This window comes from Nipponia nippon, unplaced genomic scaffold (assembly GCF_047370975.1).
Source record: "Nipponia nippon isolate SJK-2023a ecotype South Korea unplaced genomic scaffold, ASM4737097v1 scaffold_17, whole genome shotgun sequence".
Taxonomy (NCBI): Eukaryota; Metazoa; Chordata; class Aves; order Pelecaniformes; family Threskiornithidae; genus Nipponia; species Nipponia nippon.
The window spans coordinates 2,604,648-2,621,634 of record NW_028262333.1 but is presented as its reverse complement, the minus strand read 5'-3'; the positions used below and the strand labels follow the sequence as shown (position 1 = coordinate 2,621,634).

The 16,987-nt window shown below is 68.8% G+C and overlaps 1 protein-coding gene across 5 annotated transcripts; it reads left to right on the top strand.

Annotated features, from left to right (window-relative positions):
- The first annotated feature begins 68 nt into the window (after window positions 1–68).
- Window positions 69–16,760, top strand: PDLIM7 (PDZ and LIM domain 7). Of its 5 annotated transcripts, XM_087754208.1 has the most exons (22): window positions 69–223; window positions 1,454–1,560; window positions 5,037–5,188; window positions 5,495–5,525; window positions 7,193–7,209; window positions 7,846–8,000; window positions 8,320–8,356; window positions 9,033–9,071; window positions 9,202–9,356; window positions 9,721–9,757; window positions 10,627–10,665; window positions 10,796–10,950; window positions 11,315–11,351; window positions 12,221–12,259; window positions 12,390–12,544; window positions 12,909–12,945; window positions 13,944–14,002; window positions 14,140–14,374; window positions 14,452–14,632; window positions 14,817–14,937; window positions 15,430–15,545; window positions 15,816–16,760. In XM_087754208.1, the coding sequence occupies exons 2-22, from the start codon at window positions 1,456–1,458 to the stop codon at window positions 15,900–15,902; spliced, it is 1,989 nt and encodes a 662-aa protein (XP_087610334.1). In that variant the 5' UTR covers window positions 69–223; window positions 1,454–1,455; the 3' UTR covers window positions 15,903–16,760. The 5 variants fall into 5 exon arrangements, with proteins under 5 accessions (XP_087610334.1, XP_087610337.1, XP_087610338.1 ...); XM_087754210.1 differs by lacking the exon at window positions 1,454–1,560 and having other exon boundaries at window positions 131–272; XM_087754211.1 differs by lacking the exons at window positions 12,221–12,259; window positions 12,390–12,544; window positions 12,909–12,945 and having other exon boundaries at window positions 70–223.
- The last annotated feature ends 227 nt before the right edge of the window (window positions 16,761–16,987 follow it).

Here is a 16,987-nt window from a genome sequence, read left to right as displayed (position 1 = left end):
CGCTAGGGGGCGCCGCCGTGCCCGCCCCGGCGGCGAGGCGCACGCGGTGATTGGCTGAGTCGTCCGCCGGCTCCGCCCCCCTCTCTCGAGCTTATATAAGGCGGGGCCGGGCGGGGGCGGTGCCCGAGTTCGAGTCCCGAGGCCGCCCGTTCCGCTCTGCTCCGCTCCCCGCTGCGGCGCCGCCCGCTCGGCCCCGCTCCGCCGGGGGCCCGGCCGGCTGCGGGTGAGTGAGAGCGGGAGCGCCGGGGTCTCCGTCCTCTACTGGAGGCGGGGTGGGTAGAGCTGGGGTCTGGGTCTGCGGGGAGGCGGTTGGTCGGGGGCGGGCAGGGCCGGGGTCGCCGAGCCCGGGGAGGGGAGGCGGCGTGGGGCGGGATGGGGAAGGGGGTCCCGGGGGTTTTCCCGTGGGGCAGGCGGCCCGGGGCCTGCTCCTGAGGGAGCAGGAGGGCTCTGCACCGGGGGGGGGGGGGGGAACCCCAGCCCCGCGGGGGGCGGGCGGGCTGCCCTGCCCTCCCCGGCTCCCGGCGCCTCGCTGGGGTTTGCGCGGCCGCCGGGCGCCGGGAATGCCTGACACGCAGCCTTCCCCCGGCCCTTCCCGAGCGGGGAGCGGGCCGGTGTCGTCTTACACGCCTTATATAGCCGGCACCGGGCCGGGGAGAGCGGGGGCACGCTGGCCCCCGGCCCCGCCGCCTCCCAGCCGGGAGCCTGCGAGGGGTGGGGAAGGGCCCCGGGCCCCGCAGCCGGCCCTGTCCCCCCCCCGGCAGCGGCAGCAGGGAGGGCCCGGGGGGCTTGGGGAGAGCCCGGGGGGCTTGGGGAGGGTCTGGGGGGCTTGGGGAGGGCCCGGTGGCTCCCTCCAGGCGAGGGGGGGGGGGCCCGTCCGCCCGGAGCCTCGGCCGGCTGACGGCTGTCAGCGCAGCCCGGGCGGGCAGGGGAGCGCCGGGGTTCCCTCCCCGCCGAAGCCCCGGCTCTTGTGCGCGGAGATGGGCTCGCTCCCAGGCGGCATCTGCTCGGCCGGCTGCCGGAGCGCCAGCCCGGCTGCTCTGCCAGGCGCCTGGGCCGGCGTCGCGCAGCTCCTGCTGTGAATTCACGCTTCTGCTTCCCGTCCTTCTGTACCCGCTGCCGCCGCCGTCCGAAACGGCTTTCAGCGGCGTGAATTTCTGGGGTGCTGCAAGGGAGAGCACGTCCCGGGTTTGGGAGAGGGAGAGCGGAGCCCGCAGGAGCTGGCGGCGGGGCTATAGCCTGGGCCCCTCGGCGCCGACGCTGCCGGAGGAGATGCTGATAGATTTGGGGTGCGTCTCTAACCGCAGTATAGGATGGTCAGGGTGGAGTTACTGCTGGAAACGTGACCTGTCTCCTCCTGCCCCGTCCTGCCAGGCGCCGGGCCCCCTCCTCTCCCGCTCCCCCTGCGCTGTTCCCGCGTACCCTAATGCCAGGATCGCACCCTCTTCCCTTGCAGAGATGGGCGACATGGAGTCCTACAAGGTGATGCTGAATGGGCCGGCGCCCTGGGGCTTCAGGCTGCAGGGAGGGAAGGATTTCAGCATGCCGCTCTCCATCTCCAGGGTAAGAGAAGCTGAGACCGGTGACACCCACCCTTCCCCTGCCTCTGCGGGTGGGAGCCGTGGCGGCTGCGTCCAGGCAGCCGAGGCAGAGCCGTATGGGGGATGCGGATGAGCCAGGGCCCCGGGAGCGCCGCGTCCTGCCTGGCTCTGCATAGCTTCCTCGGAGCCTTATCAGCTGCGGTCCGGCACGGGGGTGTTCCGGGCAGAGGACCGCAGATGGGCAACGCTGTGCAGCCTCTGCGGAGTCATCCTGGCTGCTGCGGGGGGCAGGGGGGGCCCCTTCCGGAGCGTGCCCACCGCAGGGGGAGGGGAGCTGCTCTCACAGTCTCCAAGCCGCGGGGCCGGCTTCCCGCTCTGCACCGCCACATCGGGATCAGCATCCCAGGACCCAGCTGGTGCCCTTCTGCCCTCCCTCCCACTGCACGGCTCCACACCTGAGCTGGCCCTGGAATCGGCAGGGAGGGGGAGAAGCCTCTGCTGCCGCCTGTACTGCTGCCTGCACTGAGACATGCCTCCCCCCACAAAACCAGCCCGTTCCTTCAGCGAGAGCAAGAGCCGTCGTGCTGCCGGCTGCTCGTGGCTGAGGTGCGAGCTGCTCCCTATGTGATGCTCGCCCAGGCCAGGTCCGGCCCCTGGGTGCGTGCAGGTCCCCGTCCCTGGGTGGCCAAGTCCCCTGGGTGGGTGCTGGCCGCAGCTCCGGCCATGCAATTGCCTTATAAGCCTTGGAATGTGACTGCATCGCCCGTGCCGCTGACGCTCGCTCGGGCAGCTGGCACGGAGGCCGCTTCTTGAAGGACAGCTTTGCTTGTGGCGCTGCGTGGGGGCCTGCCCCCGGCACGAGCCCGGCACCGTGCGCCTGTCCCAGAGGGCAGGGATCTCCGCAGCACCCCAGCGCAGAGCACGGACCCCAGGGGCACTCTCTGAGGCTGGAGTCACCAGCGCTGCTGCCCCAGGGCCTGCTGATCGCTGCCGAGCAGGCAGAGACGGCTTCAGCCAGTTTATTCTCTAAAAAATGTTTCTCTTGGCTGCGAGCCAGCGCTTAACAAAGGGTCTGGTCGGATGGAGGAGCCTCCCAGGGCCCGGGGCAGGGGCCTCGTGAAGCAACAGCCCCGCTGTGCGCGCAGGCCAGCGCTGCCCTCGACGCTGTCGTCCTGGGCAGGGCAGGCAGGAGCAGCGAGGATGTTCCCAGGGGATGGAGCCAGCTTTGGGGGGGCTCTGTGGTGAGGCTGGGCTGCGGGGCGGTGGGCCCTGTGTGATGGGAAGGGGCGACCCCACGCAGCTCTGCACCCCGGGGGCATCCCCAGCCCTAAAGCTCCTGCCTGGAGCACGCTGCCGTCCTTGGCCTTGAGCGAGGGTGCTGGCGGCAGGGTGGGCTGGAAGGAGGGGTCCTGCCCCGGATTTGAGGGCTGTGGTGGGGTCCTGCTCTGTGGAGCCGGGGAGCGCAGGGGGGAAGCAGCGCTGGGCTGTGCTTTGGCTCTTGGCTGCATCCATTGCTGTGACGTTACTGGGTGAGCTGCGAGGCTGCTTCAGCTCGGTGGTCGCACAAAAGAGGTGCCCCCCTGGTCCTCTGCGCCCATGCTTCTCGTGGCACAGGGCTCTCTACCAGGGTCCTGGCACCTTGGCGAGGCGGGCTGTGAGACCGCGGTCCTGAGCTGCTTGCGGTGGAGCCGCAGGATAAGGGCTGGCGTCTGGGGAGCTGGATGCTGCGTGGGATATCCCGGTATCTGCCAGCCGGGGAAGGGGAGAGACCCTTGGTGCTGCAGGCGCTGGGGGATGCTGCCTGGGCCCCTGTGCAGGCACCCCGCTCCCCTCTGTGCTGGGTGAGACTCCGTCCGGGGTGCCCGAGCCGTGGACGGGGGCGGCTGGTGGGCATCGCGCCGGGTGCAGCGATGGAGGCAGGGGGAATAAAGGACTGGCTGGGCGGAGAGGGGAGGAAGGAAGCCCTGGTTGGCAGGGCTGGGTGGGAAGCGGGAGGGCTGGCACTGCCACGGCTCCCAGCTGAGCTGGCACCTGCCGAAGGGGTTTCCTGGCATGCCGGCGTGGAGCGGGAAGGCGAGCGTGGCGGCGCTGGCCAAGCTGGGTGCGGCTGCGTGACGCAGCCTGCCACGCTCTCCCCTTCCTGGGCAGCTGTGTGAAAACCTCTCCCAGCTCCCGCTCCTGCCTCCAAACCCACGCAGCCGCCCCGCACCTTCCCCAGCCCTCCAGGACAGCAAGCTGGGGCTTGCCGCAGTGTGGCCAGGAGCCGGACGGCGCCACTTGCCGCCTAGGGCACCCTCCCGTGCCGGGTGGGAGGAGCGGGTGGGGGCACCGGAGGGGGTACCCATGTCCCGCTGGGGATGGCAGCGGGATGCAGGTGGAGCCGGGCTGCATCCAGCCGGGGTGCTGGGTTTGGCCTCACGTGGAGGGCCAGTGCTGGCACGGGGAAGGGGAGCGCGGCCCTGGGGCGAGCCGGGCCCTGCGCATGGGCAAGGAGGGGCCGGGGCTCGGCGGCAAGGATTTTTCAGCCCTCTGACGGCGCTGGGAATCTGGCTCGCTCCTTTTATGTTCATGTCGAACAGGACTTGAGGAAATACTTGGTCCGGGTCCAAGCGCCTCGAGTTCTTCCATGCTGGAGGAGCAGGAATGGCTGCAGCCTGCCCACGTCTTGTCTGTCTGTCTGTCAGTGCCTGGGAGCTGCATGTGGCGTTCAGGGCCCTGCTCGCCTGTGGCTGTGCATCCCCAGCGGGAGGGGAGGGCAGCCTCTGCTTCCCGGCACAGGGCTGACGTAGAGCCGTGGAGCCATGCCGGGGGCAAGGCACGTCCCCGGTACCGTGGCCGGGCAGGGGAACCCGTGGCCGTGCTCCCTGCTGCCCCGGTGGGGCGAGGGCTGGGGGAGTGGGGTCGGTGGGAGCGGGTGTCTCCCTGCCTCGGGGGGGCTCCCACTCCTCTGCGGGGATGAGGTAACGTCTGCGCCTGCCGGCACCAGGAGGGGAACGGGACGGGAGCATGGGCGGCTGGGGGGAGCGCCCGGGGGTGCCTCCCCTCTCCCCCTGCTCGCCCCCAGGCGAAGGGCTGGAAATGCCTGTGGTTCGCAGCCAGACGTGGGCTGCCTGACGGGCCCTGACTCACTGCGCTCCCTTCCCGCCCCGGGACTGCGGGGATGGCTCCGAGGGGCGGCCGGGCCTCCTGCCGAGGCTGAGCCAGCGCCGCCTCCGCCGTTTGGCGTCACGGGGACGGGACCCTGGGGTGCTGGCACGGACCCCAGCCATGCCAGAGGGCAGGGGCTGGGCAGCGCCCTGGGGTGGTGCTGAGCCCTCCGCTGCTGCGGCGGGGAAGAGGCTGCTCTGGGCTAATATGCTGGGAAACGGGGTGATCCGGGGGTCCCTGCCACCCCCTGGGCCAGGTCTGTGTGGTGTCCTGTGCCAGGCTGGGCCTTGCCTCCGCTCCCGCGTTGCCTCTCGGCCGGCCCGGCTCTCCCTGACTCTGTCTGTCCTGCAGCTGACGCCGGGCGGGAAGGCGGCTCAGGCCGGCGTGGGAGTGGGCGACTGGGTGCTGTACATCGACGGGGAGAGCACCAGCTCCATGACGCACATCGAAGCCCAGAACAGGATCCGCGCCTGCGGGGACAGGCTCTGCCTCACCCTGAGCAGGTAGGATTTGTGGGTCCCGCAAACCTGGGGTCCTGGTGTGGCCGGAGCAGAGCCAGGGCCCTCTGCCCAGTGCCATCTCCTGGCATTGCTGCTCCTTGCTCGGAGCCTGGCAGCCCCTGGATGGGTCCGAGGGCTCTACTTGGCTGGATGAGGCTTAGCCTGGCTGCTGGCCCTCACCTGCGAGCCATGGGGCATCGCCAGCTGGCCGTGGCTCCCCTGGGGCAGGTGCTGCATCCCTGGGGTACCAGCATCCCGGCGGTGGCTAGGTCGATTCCAGCACCTGCCCGGCTCTCTCCTCTCTTGCAGAGCCCAGAACCACCTGGGGAAGCCGCAGAAGGTACGTGTCGCTCCCAACGCTGCAGCGGCAGCTCAGCCTCATCTCAGGGCAGGGGAATCTCTGAGCGGAGATGGACAAAGAGACTTTGCTCCTGGGGCCCGCAGGCTTTGGGGGCTGGGGTGTGTTTGGAGGGCTGGAAAACTCCTTGCTGGAGGAGCAGCTCTGACCCCCGGCACCGTAGGGGATCGGAGGGAGCAGGGTCTGCCCAGCAGGCGTCCGGGCCCTGGCTGCTGCCTGCCTGTGCCCCCGCCGGTGCCGGGTGTGGGCAGGGGTGCAGGGGAGGAGGCCGGGCAGCCGCAGCATGGCCTCGGGGCCCCATGTTTGCTACTGCTGGGGAGTGCCCTGGCATGGGGAGGTAGGGCTGGGGCTGGTGACGGGTGGCTCCTGGATGGAAGCCACCTGCATGCATTCAGCTTCATGCTGCAGGACGGTGGCGATCGGTGTGTGTGCATGCACCACCCCGCCGCGGGCAGCAGCGAGCGTCTGGGGCACTTACTAATCCTCCAACGACCCTCGGGCCGGGCTTGTGACCTGCCATCGCTGGGCTGGGTGCCCTGCGGAGAGAGGTGCCAGCCTGGCAGAGCCCGGTATCTCTGAGGTGCACGTGCTGTCCAGCTTTCCTACCTGGTTGCCTGCTGCGCTGCCTGGCCCGGGGCTGCCCCTTGCATGCTGCTTGACGTGTGAGCCCGTGTCTGTGTGTTTTGTCTCGCTCAGGACTCACTCCCCTGCTCTGAACCCCTGAAATATAACTTCGCTCCCAGCACCGCCCTCAACAAAACAGCTCGGCCCTTCGGGGCTGGCTCACCTCCGAACCCGCGGCCCGGGCTGGTGACGAAACCCGTGACGTACGCGCCCCTGGCGCCCGCCTGCACCCCCCAGCACAATGGGTATGTTGCTGTCCATCCTGCTCCCCGAGGATCGGGGGGAGCCCGCTGCCCGGCCCTGCTGCGCCTTGCATGCCAGGCACCCGTGGGTGGGAGCGGGCGACAGTGCCCGCGCCGGGGTCCCCCGATGGCTGGTGCTGAGGTGGCACAACAGGACTGTCGCACGTGGGGGGACGCAGCCACGCACGTGCCGGTCTCTCGCTCGGGGATGCGTCAGCCTGTGGGGAGTCCTGTGGGGCACAGCACGGCGGTTGCAGCAGGACGCTCGCTGGCGTCTGCGGCGGTGGGGAAGCGGTGGCTGCGTTGTGGCCACCAGCTGGTGCCTGCTCGGCGGTGTTCTGCCAGGCTGCCGGGACGGGCTGGGCAAAGCGAAGCCCTGCGCAGCACCGTCCTCACCCCGCTCGCAGGGAAGAAGCTCCCGCCTCTGCAGGCTGCCCACCCGGCTGCGGCGTGTCCGGCAGTGCCGGTCCCTGCCCCTCCTGCCGAGAGCTGCCGTGGCGTCCTGACACGGGGCAGTGGAGGGGGGGGATGTGGCCCTGGCTGCCCTGGGCACCCAGGGCTGTTTTGGGGGGGGCTGAGGGAGGCACGGTCTGGTCCGTTGGTGTCTGCCCCTGCGTCCCAGTGTGCTCCCAGCCCTGGGCGAGCTGGGCATTGTTCTCAGGGGTAGGGGGACTGGTGCAGGCCATAGATGAGCTCTGGAAACTTCTTGGGTGCTGCGGGTCTAATTTCACCTTCCTTTTTCTTTCTCTCTCTCCTCCCTTTCTCTTTCCCTCTCCCCTACAGGTGCTGAACCTTGACAAGTCAGTAAGCCTTTTGCCTGCTCTCTCTATCCTCCCCGCATGCCACTTCCCTCCTAGTGCCCCGTTCTCCGGGGCAGGGCCAGCCGGGGACAGGCAGCACGTGCTGCCCTGCCCGTGTGGGTGGGTCACTCCTGGCAGCAAGCTGTCCCTAGCCCAAAGGGTGAGCGCTGCCCTTCTCTGCCGGCTGCTGGGGCCCTGGAGTGTCCTCGCGTGTGGTCCCTTCCCTCCTCCCCGAGACGCGGATCGGCTGGGCGAGGGCTGCTGGGCTGTGCTGGCACCCTGCCCAGGGCCAGGCAGGCGGGCGGCACTGCCGTGGGCACTGTAGGTGTTCACTGGGCTCTCGTGCAGCTCTCCTGATGGTGATTTTTTTTACCTTGGCTTATTCTTACCCTGTCCTTTCCCCTCCTGGCCCTTGGGGCCAGTCTCAGACTGCCAGGGATGGCAGTCAGTCCTGAGTCAGTCCTTACTGGGCCCTTCCTACGCGGAGAAGGAGTAGGGGGTGTGGGGAGTAAGGCAACGTGCGGCGTCTCAGGTGCTGGTGTGCCACGGTTCTGTGCTGGGGAGGTGTGGGGCAGCCCCAGGGAGGTGATGCCGTGGGGATCTGTCAGATTTGACAGACGACTCTGTCACTCGCAGGCAGCCCCTGCAGCCGCTGGAGTCCCCCAGCACCCCAGTGTGCGACCCTGTGAAGTTGCGGCTGATAGAGGACGCTGAGGACTGGCAGCCCCGCACCGGGACCTCCCAGTCCCGCTCCTTCCACAAACTGGCCAGGCTGACAGGCACAGACGGCAGTAAGTTCCTGCAGAGCCCGACGCTGCCTGGCTCCCTGGGGGTACCTAGATTTGCCAGGGCAACTGGAGCCAGATAAAGGCCGTGGTGCATCGTGGCACCGGAGTGTTGGTTTTTGGCCCCGTGTGGCCCCTCTGGGGCGTGAGCCGGTGGAGGCTGTCCGGGGCTGTGCCTGGGCTTGTGGTGGGGCTGTGCTCTGCCCCACGGCCGGAGGGCGGCGGGAGGAGAGATCTGTTTTCCTGCCTTTCCCTTCCTTCTTTCCCTGGGCCTCGGTTGCCGCAGACTGACTCTGTCTCCTCCTTTCTCTCCTGCCGCGCTCAGTGGAGGATCGTGAGGATGAGCTTGTTAAAAAGCCCAGGTAAGGGGAGCGTGCGCCAGGGTGGCAGCAGGAGCCACGGGGGTGCCCGGCCAGGGCTCAGCCCACCTGGCTGGTTTGCGCTTGCTGCTTGGGGTGACTGCCGGGAAGCTCCTTGCCCTGTTGATATTTTTCTCTCCTCCTCCTCCTCATCCTCCTCCTCCATCCTCCCATTCTCTGTCTGTCCTCTCCCTCTCCCCAGAGCCGAGCTGTTGGCGGAGCCGCAACGCCCGCCCTGCGCTCATCCCGCGACGGGCACCGCCAGCGCTCAGCCACTGCTCTGACCGTCACCTCGGGAGGGTCCTGCCCAGGCACCGCCTGCCAGGCAGGCTGTCCCCAAACGGGGTGTCCCCATGCTGGGTGTGCTGGGCAGGACCCGCTGGGCACTGCTGGCACGGAGCTCAGGAGGACAAGCTGCACCATTGCTTCTTGAGCGAATGGGAACTGGAGGAGGCTGGTGGCACTGGCAACACCTTGCTGGGGGTGTTGGGAGGTGCTGGGCAGCACCTGGACGTGGGGCACGATGTCCCATCAGCCTGGCGTGGGGCTGTGGGGTGGCCGGGCAGAGCTGGGTGAGTGTCGCTGGCTTTTCCGTGGGGCTGGGGGTGCGTGCGGGAGGGACGGGCTGAGCCATGGGTCAGCCGTTGACTGTTGTGCCGCCGTTTTTCCGATGCCACAGGGATGCCCGTGGGTCCGTCTGGGACACGGGGGAGCAGCGGTGAGTGCTGAAATCTGTCGAGGGGGTCGGCGTGCGTGAGGGCACCTTTGGGAGCGCTGCCCCGTGCCGTGGTGCCGAAGCAGGGTCCACGGGTGGTGCTGGCTGAGCGCCTGCCCTCTGTCCCTCGCAGGCAGCCCCCGCAGGCGCTGGAACCCCCCGGCACCCCCGTGTGTGACCCCGGGAAGCTGCGGCTGATTGAGGACGCTGAGAACTGGCAGCCTCGCACCGGGACCTCCCAGTCCCGCTCCTTCCTCAAATTGGCCCAGCTGATGGGCACAGACGACAGTGAGTTCCCGCAGGGCCCGGTGCTGCCTGGGGGTGCCCGACTCTGCCTGGGCTGCTGGAGCCCGGCGGCGGCTGTGTCGTGGAATTGGGGCTTTGGTTTTGGCCCTGTGTGGCTCCTCCAGGGAGGCTGAGCTGTCGGGAGCTGCCCGGGGCTGTGCGTGGTCTCGTGGTGGTGCCGCTGGTGTGGGGCCGTGCTCTGCCCCGCGGCCGGGCAGGGCTGTGCGTTGGGGCAGGAGGGCGGCGGGAGGAGAGGTCGGTTTTCCTGCCTTTCCCTTCCCTTTCCTTCCCTTCCCTTCGTCCTTTCCCTGGGCCTCGGTTGCCGCAGACTGACTCTGTCTCCTCCTTTCTCTCCTGCCGCGCTCAGTGGAGGATCGTGAGGATGAGCTTGTTAAAAAGCCCAGGTAAGGGGAGCGTGCGCCAGGGCGGCAGCAGGAGCTGTATCCAGGAGTGCATGTCCCGGGCAGGCCTCTGGGCACTGCTGGCACTGAGCTGGGGAGGCTGAGCTGCACCCGGGCATACTGGGACTGGAGGAGGCTGATGACTGTGGGAAAACAGGGCTTAGGGGTGCTGGGAGGTGCTAGGCAGCGCCTGGACCTGGGGGGCGATGTCCCGTCAGTCTGGCAGGGGCTGCAGGGCGGCCGGGCAGAGCTGGGCGAGTGCCACCGGCTGGTTCGCCCTCGCTGCTTGCAGTGACTCCCGGGAAGCTCTTTGTGCTGTTGCTGGTTTTCTCTCCTCTCCTCCTCCTCCATCCTGCCGTTCCCTCTCTGTCCTCTCCCTCTCCCCAGAGCCGAGCTGTTGGCGGAGCCGCAGGGCCCGCCCTGCGCTCGTCCCGCGACGGGCACCGCCAGCGCTCAGCCACTGCTCTGACCGTCACCTCGGGAGGGTCCTGCCCGGGCACCGCCTGCCAGGCAGGCTGTCCCCAAACGGGGTGTCCCCATGCTGGGTGTGCTGGGCAGGACCCGCTGGGCACTGCTGGCACGGAGCTGAGGAGGCCAAGCTGCAGCAAGGTGTCCTGGACACAGTGGGTAGGGGCAGCTGGTGGCACTGGCAACACCTTGCTGGGGGTGTTGGGAGGTGCTGGGCAGCACCTGGACGTGGGGCACGATGTCCCGTGGGGCTGCGAGGCGGCTGCGGGGCTGGTCTGGAGTGAATGCTGCCGGCATCTTTGTGGGGCTCGTGCCTCCGTGGGGCTGGGGGTGCGTGCGGGAGGGACGGGCTGAGCCATGGGTCAGCCGTTGACTGTTGTGCCGCCGTTTTTCCGATGCCACAGGGATGCCCGTGGGTCCGTCTGGGACACGGGGGAGCAGCGGTGAGTGCTGAAATCTGTCGAGGGGGTCGGCGTGCGTGAGGGCACCTTTGGGAGCGCTGCCCCGTGCCGTGGTGCCGAAGCAGGGTCCACGGGTGGTGCCGGCTGAGCGCCTGCCCTCTGTCCCTCGCAGGCAGCCCCCGCAGGCGCTGGAACCCCCCGGCACCCCCGTGTGTGACCCCGGGAAGCTGCGGCTGATTGAGGACGCTGAGAACTGGCAGCCTCGCACCGGGACCTCCCAGTCCCGCTCCTTCCTCAAACTGGCCCAGCTGATGGGCACAGACGACAGTGAGTTCCCGCAGGGCCCGGTGCTGCCTGGGGGTGCCCGACTCTGCCTGGGCTGCTGGAGCCCGGCGGCGGCTGTGTCGTGGAATTGGGGCTTTGGTTTTGGCCCTGTGTGGCTCCTCCAGGGAGGCTGAGCTGTCGGGAGCTGCCCGGGGCTGTGCGTGGTCTCGTGGTGGTGCCGCTGGTGTGGGGCCGCGCTCTGCCCCGCGGCCGGGCAGGGCTGTGCGTTGGGGCAGGAGGGCGGCGGGAGGAGAGGTCGGTTTTCCTGCCTTTCCCTTCCCTTTCCTTCCCTTCCCTTCGTCCTTTCCCTGGGCCTCGGTTGCCGCAGACTGACTCTGTCTCCTCCTTTCTCTCCTGCCGCGCTCAGTGGAGGATCGTGAGGATGAGCTTGTTAAAAAGCCCAGGTAAGGGGAGCGTGCGCCAGGGCGGCAGCAGGAGCTGTATCCAGGAGTGCATGTCCCGGGCAGGCCTCTGGGCACTGCTGGCACTGAGCTGGGGAGGCTGAGCTGCACCCGGGCATACTGGGACTGGAGGAGGCTGATGACTGTGGGAAAACAGGGCTTAGGGGTGCTGGGAGGTGCTAGGCAGCGCCTGGACCTGGGGGGCGATGTCCCGTCAGTCTGGCAGGGGCTGCAGGGCGGCCGGGCAGAGCTGGGCGAGTGCCACCGGCTGGTTCGCCCTCGCTGCTTGCAGTGACTCCCGGGAAGCTCTTTGTGCTGTTGCTGGTTTTCTCTCCTCTCCTCCTCCTCCATCCTGCCGTTCCCTCTCTGTCCTCTCCCTCTCCCCAGAGCCGAGCTGTTGGCGGAGCCGCAGGGCCCGCCCTGCGCTCGTCCCGCGACGGGCACCGCCAGCGCTCAGCCACTGCTCTGACCGTCACCTCGGGAGGGTCCTGCCCGGGCACCGCCTGCCAGGCAGGCTGTCCCCAAACGGGGTGTCCCCATGCTGGGTGTGCTGGGCAGGACCCGCTGGGCACTGCTGGCACGGAGCTGAGGAGGCCAAGCTGCAGCAAGGTGTCCTGGACACAGTGGGTAGGGGCAGCTGGTGGCACTGGCAACACCTTGCTGGGGGTGTTGGGAGGTGCTGGGCAGCACCTGGACGTGGGGCACGATGTCCCGTGGGGCTGCGAGGCGGCTGCGGGGCTGGTCTGGAGTGAATGCTGCCGGCATCTTTGTGGGGCTCGTGCCTCCGTGGGGCTGGGGGTGCGTGCGGGAGGGACGGGCTGAGCCATGGGTCAGCCGTTGACTGTTGTGCCGCCGTTTTTCCGATGCCACAGGGATGCCCGTGGGTCCGTCTGGGACACGGGGGAGCAGCGGTGAGTGCTGAAATCTGTCGAGGGGGTCGGCGTGCGTGAGGGCACCTTTGGGAGCGCTGCCCCGTGCCGTGGTGCCGAAGCAGGGTCCACGGGTGGTGCCGGCTGAGCGCCTGCCCTCTGTCCCTCGCAGGCAGCCCCCGCAGGCGCTGGAACCCCCCGGCACCCCCGTGTGTGACCCCGGGAAGCTGCGGCTGATTGAGGACGCTGAGAACTGGCAGCCTCGCACCGGGACCTCCCAGTCCCGCTCCTTCCTCAAATTGGCCCAGCTGATGGGCACAGACGACAGTGAGTTCCCGCAGGGCCCGGTGCTGCCTGGGGGTGCCCGACTCTGCCTAGGCTGCTGGAGCCCGGCGGCGGCTGTGTCGTGGAATTGGGGCTTTGGTTTTGGCCCTGTGTGGCTCCTCCAGGGAGGCTGAGCTGTCGGGAGCTGCCCGGGGCTGTGCGTGGTCTCGTGGTGGTGCCGCTGGTGTGGGGCCGTGCTCTGCCCCGCGGCCGGGCAGGGCTGTGCGTTGGGGCAGGAGGGCGGCGGGAGGAGAGGTCGGTTTTCCTGCCTTTCCCTTCCCTTTCCTTCCCTTCCCTTCGTCCTTTCCCTGGGCCTCGGTTGCCGCAGACTGACTCTGTCTCCTCCTTTCTCTCCTGCCGCGCTCAGTGGAGGATCATGATGATGTGTTTGTTAAAAAGCCCAGGTAAGGGGAGCGTGCGCCAGGGCGGCAGCAGGAGCTATGGGGCTGCACGTCCCAGGCAGGACCCGCTGGTCATTGCTGGCACCGAGCTGGGGATGCCGAGCTGCGCCGTGGTGTCCTGGACACAGTGGCTCAGGGGCGGCTGGTGGCACTGGCAGCACCTTGCTGGGGGTGTTGTGATGTTTGGGCCGTGCCTGGACCTGGGGGGCGATGTCCCGTCAGCCTGGCGTGGGGCTGCGGGGCGGCCGGGCAGAGCTGGGTGAGCGTCGCCGACTTCTCCCTGCGTGGTGGCAGGGAAGGGAGCCAGGGCTGGGGCGATGCCGTTCCTCGCCCTGTGCAGCTGGGCAGGGCTGGTGCGCAGTGCCCATTTTTTTGCCTTCGCCTGTCCGTGACGCCTCCTCCCCTGGCTCCGTGACCGTTGGGTCCCAGCTCTGCCCGGTGTGCTCTCTCGCAAATAAATGCTTCTGGTTTTGTAGCCATCTCCTTGTCTTTGCCCTGGAGAGGCACAGAGCCGCCGGCTCTCCCTCTGGCCCTGTCCCCTCTCTCGATGCGGCCGTGCCTCTCTGGCCCTGGTTTCCCTGCCTGCTCCCAAGCCCAGTGCTGGCAGCCTGCCTGGTCTCTGCTGGAGCTGGACCCTGGGGCTCCCTGCGTCGGGTCAGGTCCAAGCCCCTCCGAGGCTCGGGGCGACCGTCGTGTGTGAGCGGGCAGCCGGGGTGTGTGTGGTCCCCGGGGTCCCTGGTCAGTCTGGAGCTTCCCAGAGCTGGGTGTGGGACCCCAGCAGGCCTGCGCTGCCTCCCACCGCTCCCCAGACCACCACGATGGGTGCCAGAGACCAGGGGTGATGAAGGCACTTAGCTTGGTACCAAAACAGCTACCAGCTGGGCACGGGGGCTTGGCCGGCTCCTGCCTGCTTGTTGGGGTGGGGGGCCCTGCCTGCACACACAGGCCCGCCAGGCAGAGGGGGCGAGTGGGACAGGCTGGATTAACTGCCGGTTCTGTAGCCAGGTCTCTGTGCCGGACCCGTCCCCGGGAGCAGCGATGAAGACGGAGCCGGGACTGGGTGAGCAAAACATTTCCTCTGGGCTTGGGGGAGAGAGGTGGGGTTGCCCGGGGATGCTGCTGGCCCAGCCCCGGGCGCTGGGAGGGGGCTGCTGAGGGATCAGGAGCACCGTCCTGGAGACTTGCGTGTGCGTGCAGCCCCCAGGACCCCTGCCGCCACCCCCGGCCCTGCCAGCCGCCCGCCCTGGGCCGTGGACCCCTCCTTCGCTGAGCGCTACGCCCCGGACAAGACGAGCACGGTGGTGAGCAAGCACAGCCAGCCAGCCACGCCGACCCCCATGCAGAACCGCAGCTCCATCGTGCAGGCGGCGCAGCAAGCCCCCGAGGGGCCCGGCCGCACGCCCCTCTGCTACAAGTGCAACAAGGTCATCAGGTGAGCCCTGGCCACCACCGCCGCCACGCCAGCGTCCTGGGCCCCGGCGTGGCTGACGTGGCTCTGTCCTGCTGCAGGGGACGCTACCTGGTGGCGCTGGGACATTATTACCACCCCGAGGAGTTCACCTGCTGCCAGTGCAGGAAGGTGCTGGATGAGGGCGGCTTTTTTGAGGAGAAAGGCTCCATCTTCTGCCCCAAGTGCTACGACACGCGCTACGCGCCCAGCTGTGCCAAGTGCAAGAAGAAGATCACCGGGGTGAGTGTCCCTCAGCCTGCCCCACGCCTCCTGTCCCTGCTCCCCCCTCACCTACGGGTCCCCAGCTCTGTCCCTTCCCATCCCGATCCCCTCCCCAGGGATCCCCCGTCCCTTTCTGCCCTGGGAGGGGGTCCCCCGCGGCGCAGGGGGGTCCAGCCCGCGGCTGACAGCGGTTCCCCTCCAGGAGGTCATGCATGCGCTGAAGATGACCTGGCACGTGCAGTGCTTCACCTGCGCTGCCTGCAAAACTCCCATCCGCAACCGTGCCTTCTACATGGAGGAGGGACAGCCCTACTGCGAGAGAGGTAGGACCTGGGGACCCCACGTGCCACCCCGCGCGGCCCTGGGGCACCGGGCACTGTCGGGGCTCAGCACCGGCCCACGGGGGTGGGGGGTGAGCTGCCCTGTGCTGCGGGGCTCTCCCCAGGCCACGGGGAGGGCAGGGACCCCCCTCCCGCAGCCCTGAGCCCTCCATCCCGGTCCTCCCCGGCTGCTGGGTAGCGCCATCCCATCGCTCCCCGTGTTGCCATGGTGATGACGGAGGATGTACATCAAAGGCGAGTGCTGCATCCTGGGAGATGAGGTTTGCCTCCTCCCTGCGGCCCGGTGGTGGCCAGGGCCACCCTGCACGGCACAGGCGTCTCGCCCGGGTGTCTCGGGCATCGTCCCCCTGGGGCTGGCAGCGAGTTGTCCCAGGGGGATAGCACACACCCCGGCTGTGCTGCAGCCCTGCTCTCCCGGGATGAGGGGATGCAGTGCCGGGGAACACTGACCTGGGCTCTTGCCTCTCCTCCCAGACTACGAGAAGATGTTTGGCACCAAGTGCCGTGGCTGCGACTTCAAGATCGACGCTGGGGACCGGTTCCTGGAGGCGTTGGGATTCAGCTGGCACGACACTTGCTTCGTCTGTGCGGTGAGCCACGTGCCTCCCTCCCCGGCCACTGGCGGGGGCCCTGGCTCTCCCCGGCAGTCATGCCCTGCGTGGGGTACGCCAGCAGCATGGGGCCCCTGCTGCCACCAGGTTTTCCCCTCTTGGCTCTGCGCTGGCGGCTCGGGCCCCTGCTCTGAGCTTGCTGCTCCCTGGCATCTGTGCGATGCTGGTGCTGAGCCCTGGGTCGTGGCGGGGGGGACCCGGGGGCTGGCTCAGCGCCCCTGACCTGATCGCCTGCGCTCTCCTCCCCAGATCTGCCAGACCAACCTGGAAGGGAAGACATTCTACTCCAAGAAGGACAAGCCGCTCTGCAAGAGCCACGCTTTCTCCCATGTGTGAGGGGTGGGAGTTCGGCTGTGCCCACGCGTGCCCCTGGCCCTGCATGCTCCTCTCCCCTCCCCTGCTGCCCCCAGGGAGCCAGGCTGGGCCCTCACCCCTTCCCCTTGCTCCTACCTCTTTCCTAGCAGCTCCTTGCTCAGCTTGGTGCTGGGCCCGGAGCCCCTTATAGCTGGATGGCTTCTTCTGTGCCCCCTGGCTGGCCCTAGGAGCCCCGGGAAGGGGATGCTGCATGGGTCTCCTGTCCCCGAGCCATGCAGCGTGGCGGCCACGGCCGTGCTGAGGCTGGAGTCGGGGAGGGTCCAGCACGGCAGGGCTGCTCCCTCGCTCAGCTGGGGCCCGGCTGCCTGGCAGCTCAGCGCCGGGGCAGGGATGCTCCTAGCACATCCCTGAGGGGGTGAGGACCAGCCCCCTGCCAAGCTCTCCCCCACCTTCCCCGCTGCGTGCTTAATGCATGGGGCTGGAGACCGGGCCCCACTCCTGCCTGCGGCAACCCCCCGGCCACCCTACAACTGCGGCGGTGGCTTCCTACCCCAGCTGCGTGCCGGGGGGGGGTCTGTCCCTTGTGTCCCCCCACCCAGCTGCTCTCCTGGGGCTGGCGTGCGGCAGCACCCCCCAGCCCGGCCGTGCCGGGAAGCAGGGCAGCGTGCCAAACCTGCCCCAGCCGCGGGCTGGCAGTGTGCTGATGGCCGGCCGGCCGGCGGGCTCCCGCAAGGCTTGGGAACGGCTTCCTACCAAAGAGTGCCTGCCACCGCTGTCCCAGGCCTGTAAATGCCTCTTCCCAAACCCACACTCTCCGGTCGGGCTGCCGCTGATGTAGCCACGGTGCTTTTAGTGCCTTTAATAAACACTTCTCTGCAAGTGCCGGCTGTCTTGGGGCCTGCGGTTTTGCCGAGCGAGGTGTGGCTGGCTGGGAAGGTCACACTCAGCCCTCGCCCCGCTCCCCGCCGGGGCCTGACTCAGCTCCCTCCAGCTTTCCGGGGGAAATCTTTGCCTCGGATTTCTCCTCCTCCGCCTGTGTCAGCCCGGACTGGACCCCTCATGTCATCCCTCTGCGTAGCAGGCAGGACCGCTAACGGAGGCGGTAA

Coding starts and splice junctions, on each gene's coding strand:
- PDLIM7 (XM_087754208.1), top strand. CDS start 1,456: ATGGGCGACATGGAGTCCTACAAGGTGATGCTGAATGGGCCGGCGCCC. Junction 9,072..9,201: donor TGGGACACGGGGGAGCAGCG/GTGAGTGCTGAA, acceptor TGTCCCTCGCAG/GCAGCCCCCGCAGGCGCTGG. Junction 9,357..9,720: donor GCTGATGGGCACAGACGACA/GTGAGTTCCCGC, acceptor TGCCGCGCTCAG/TGGAGGATCGTGAGGATGAG.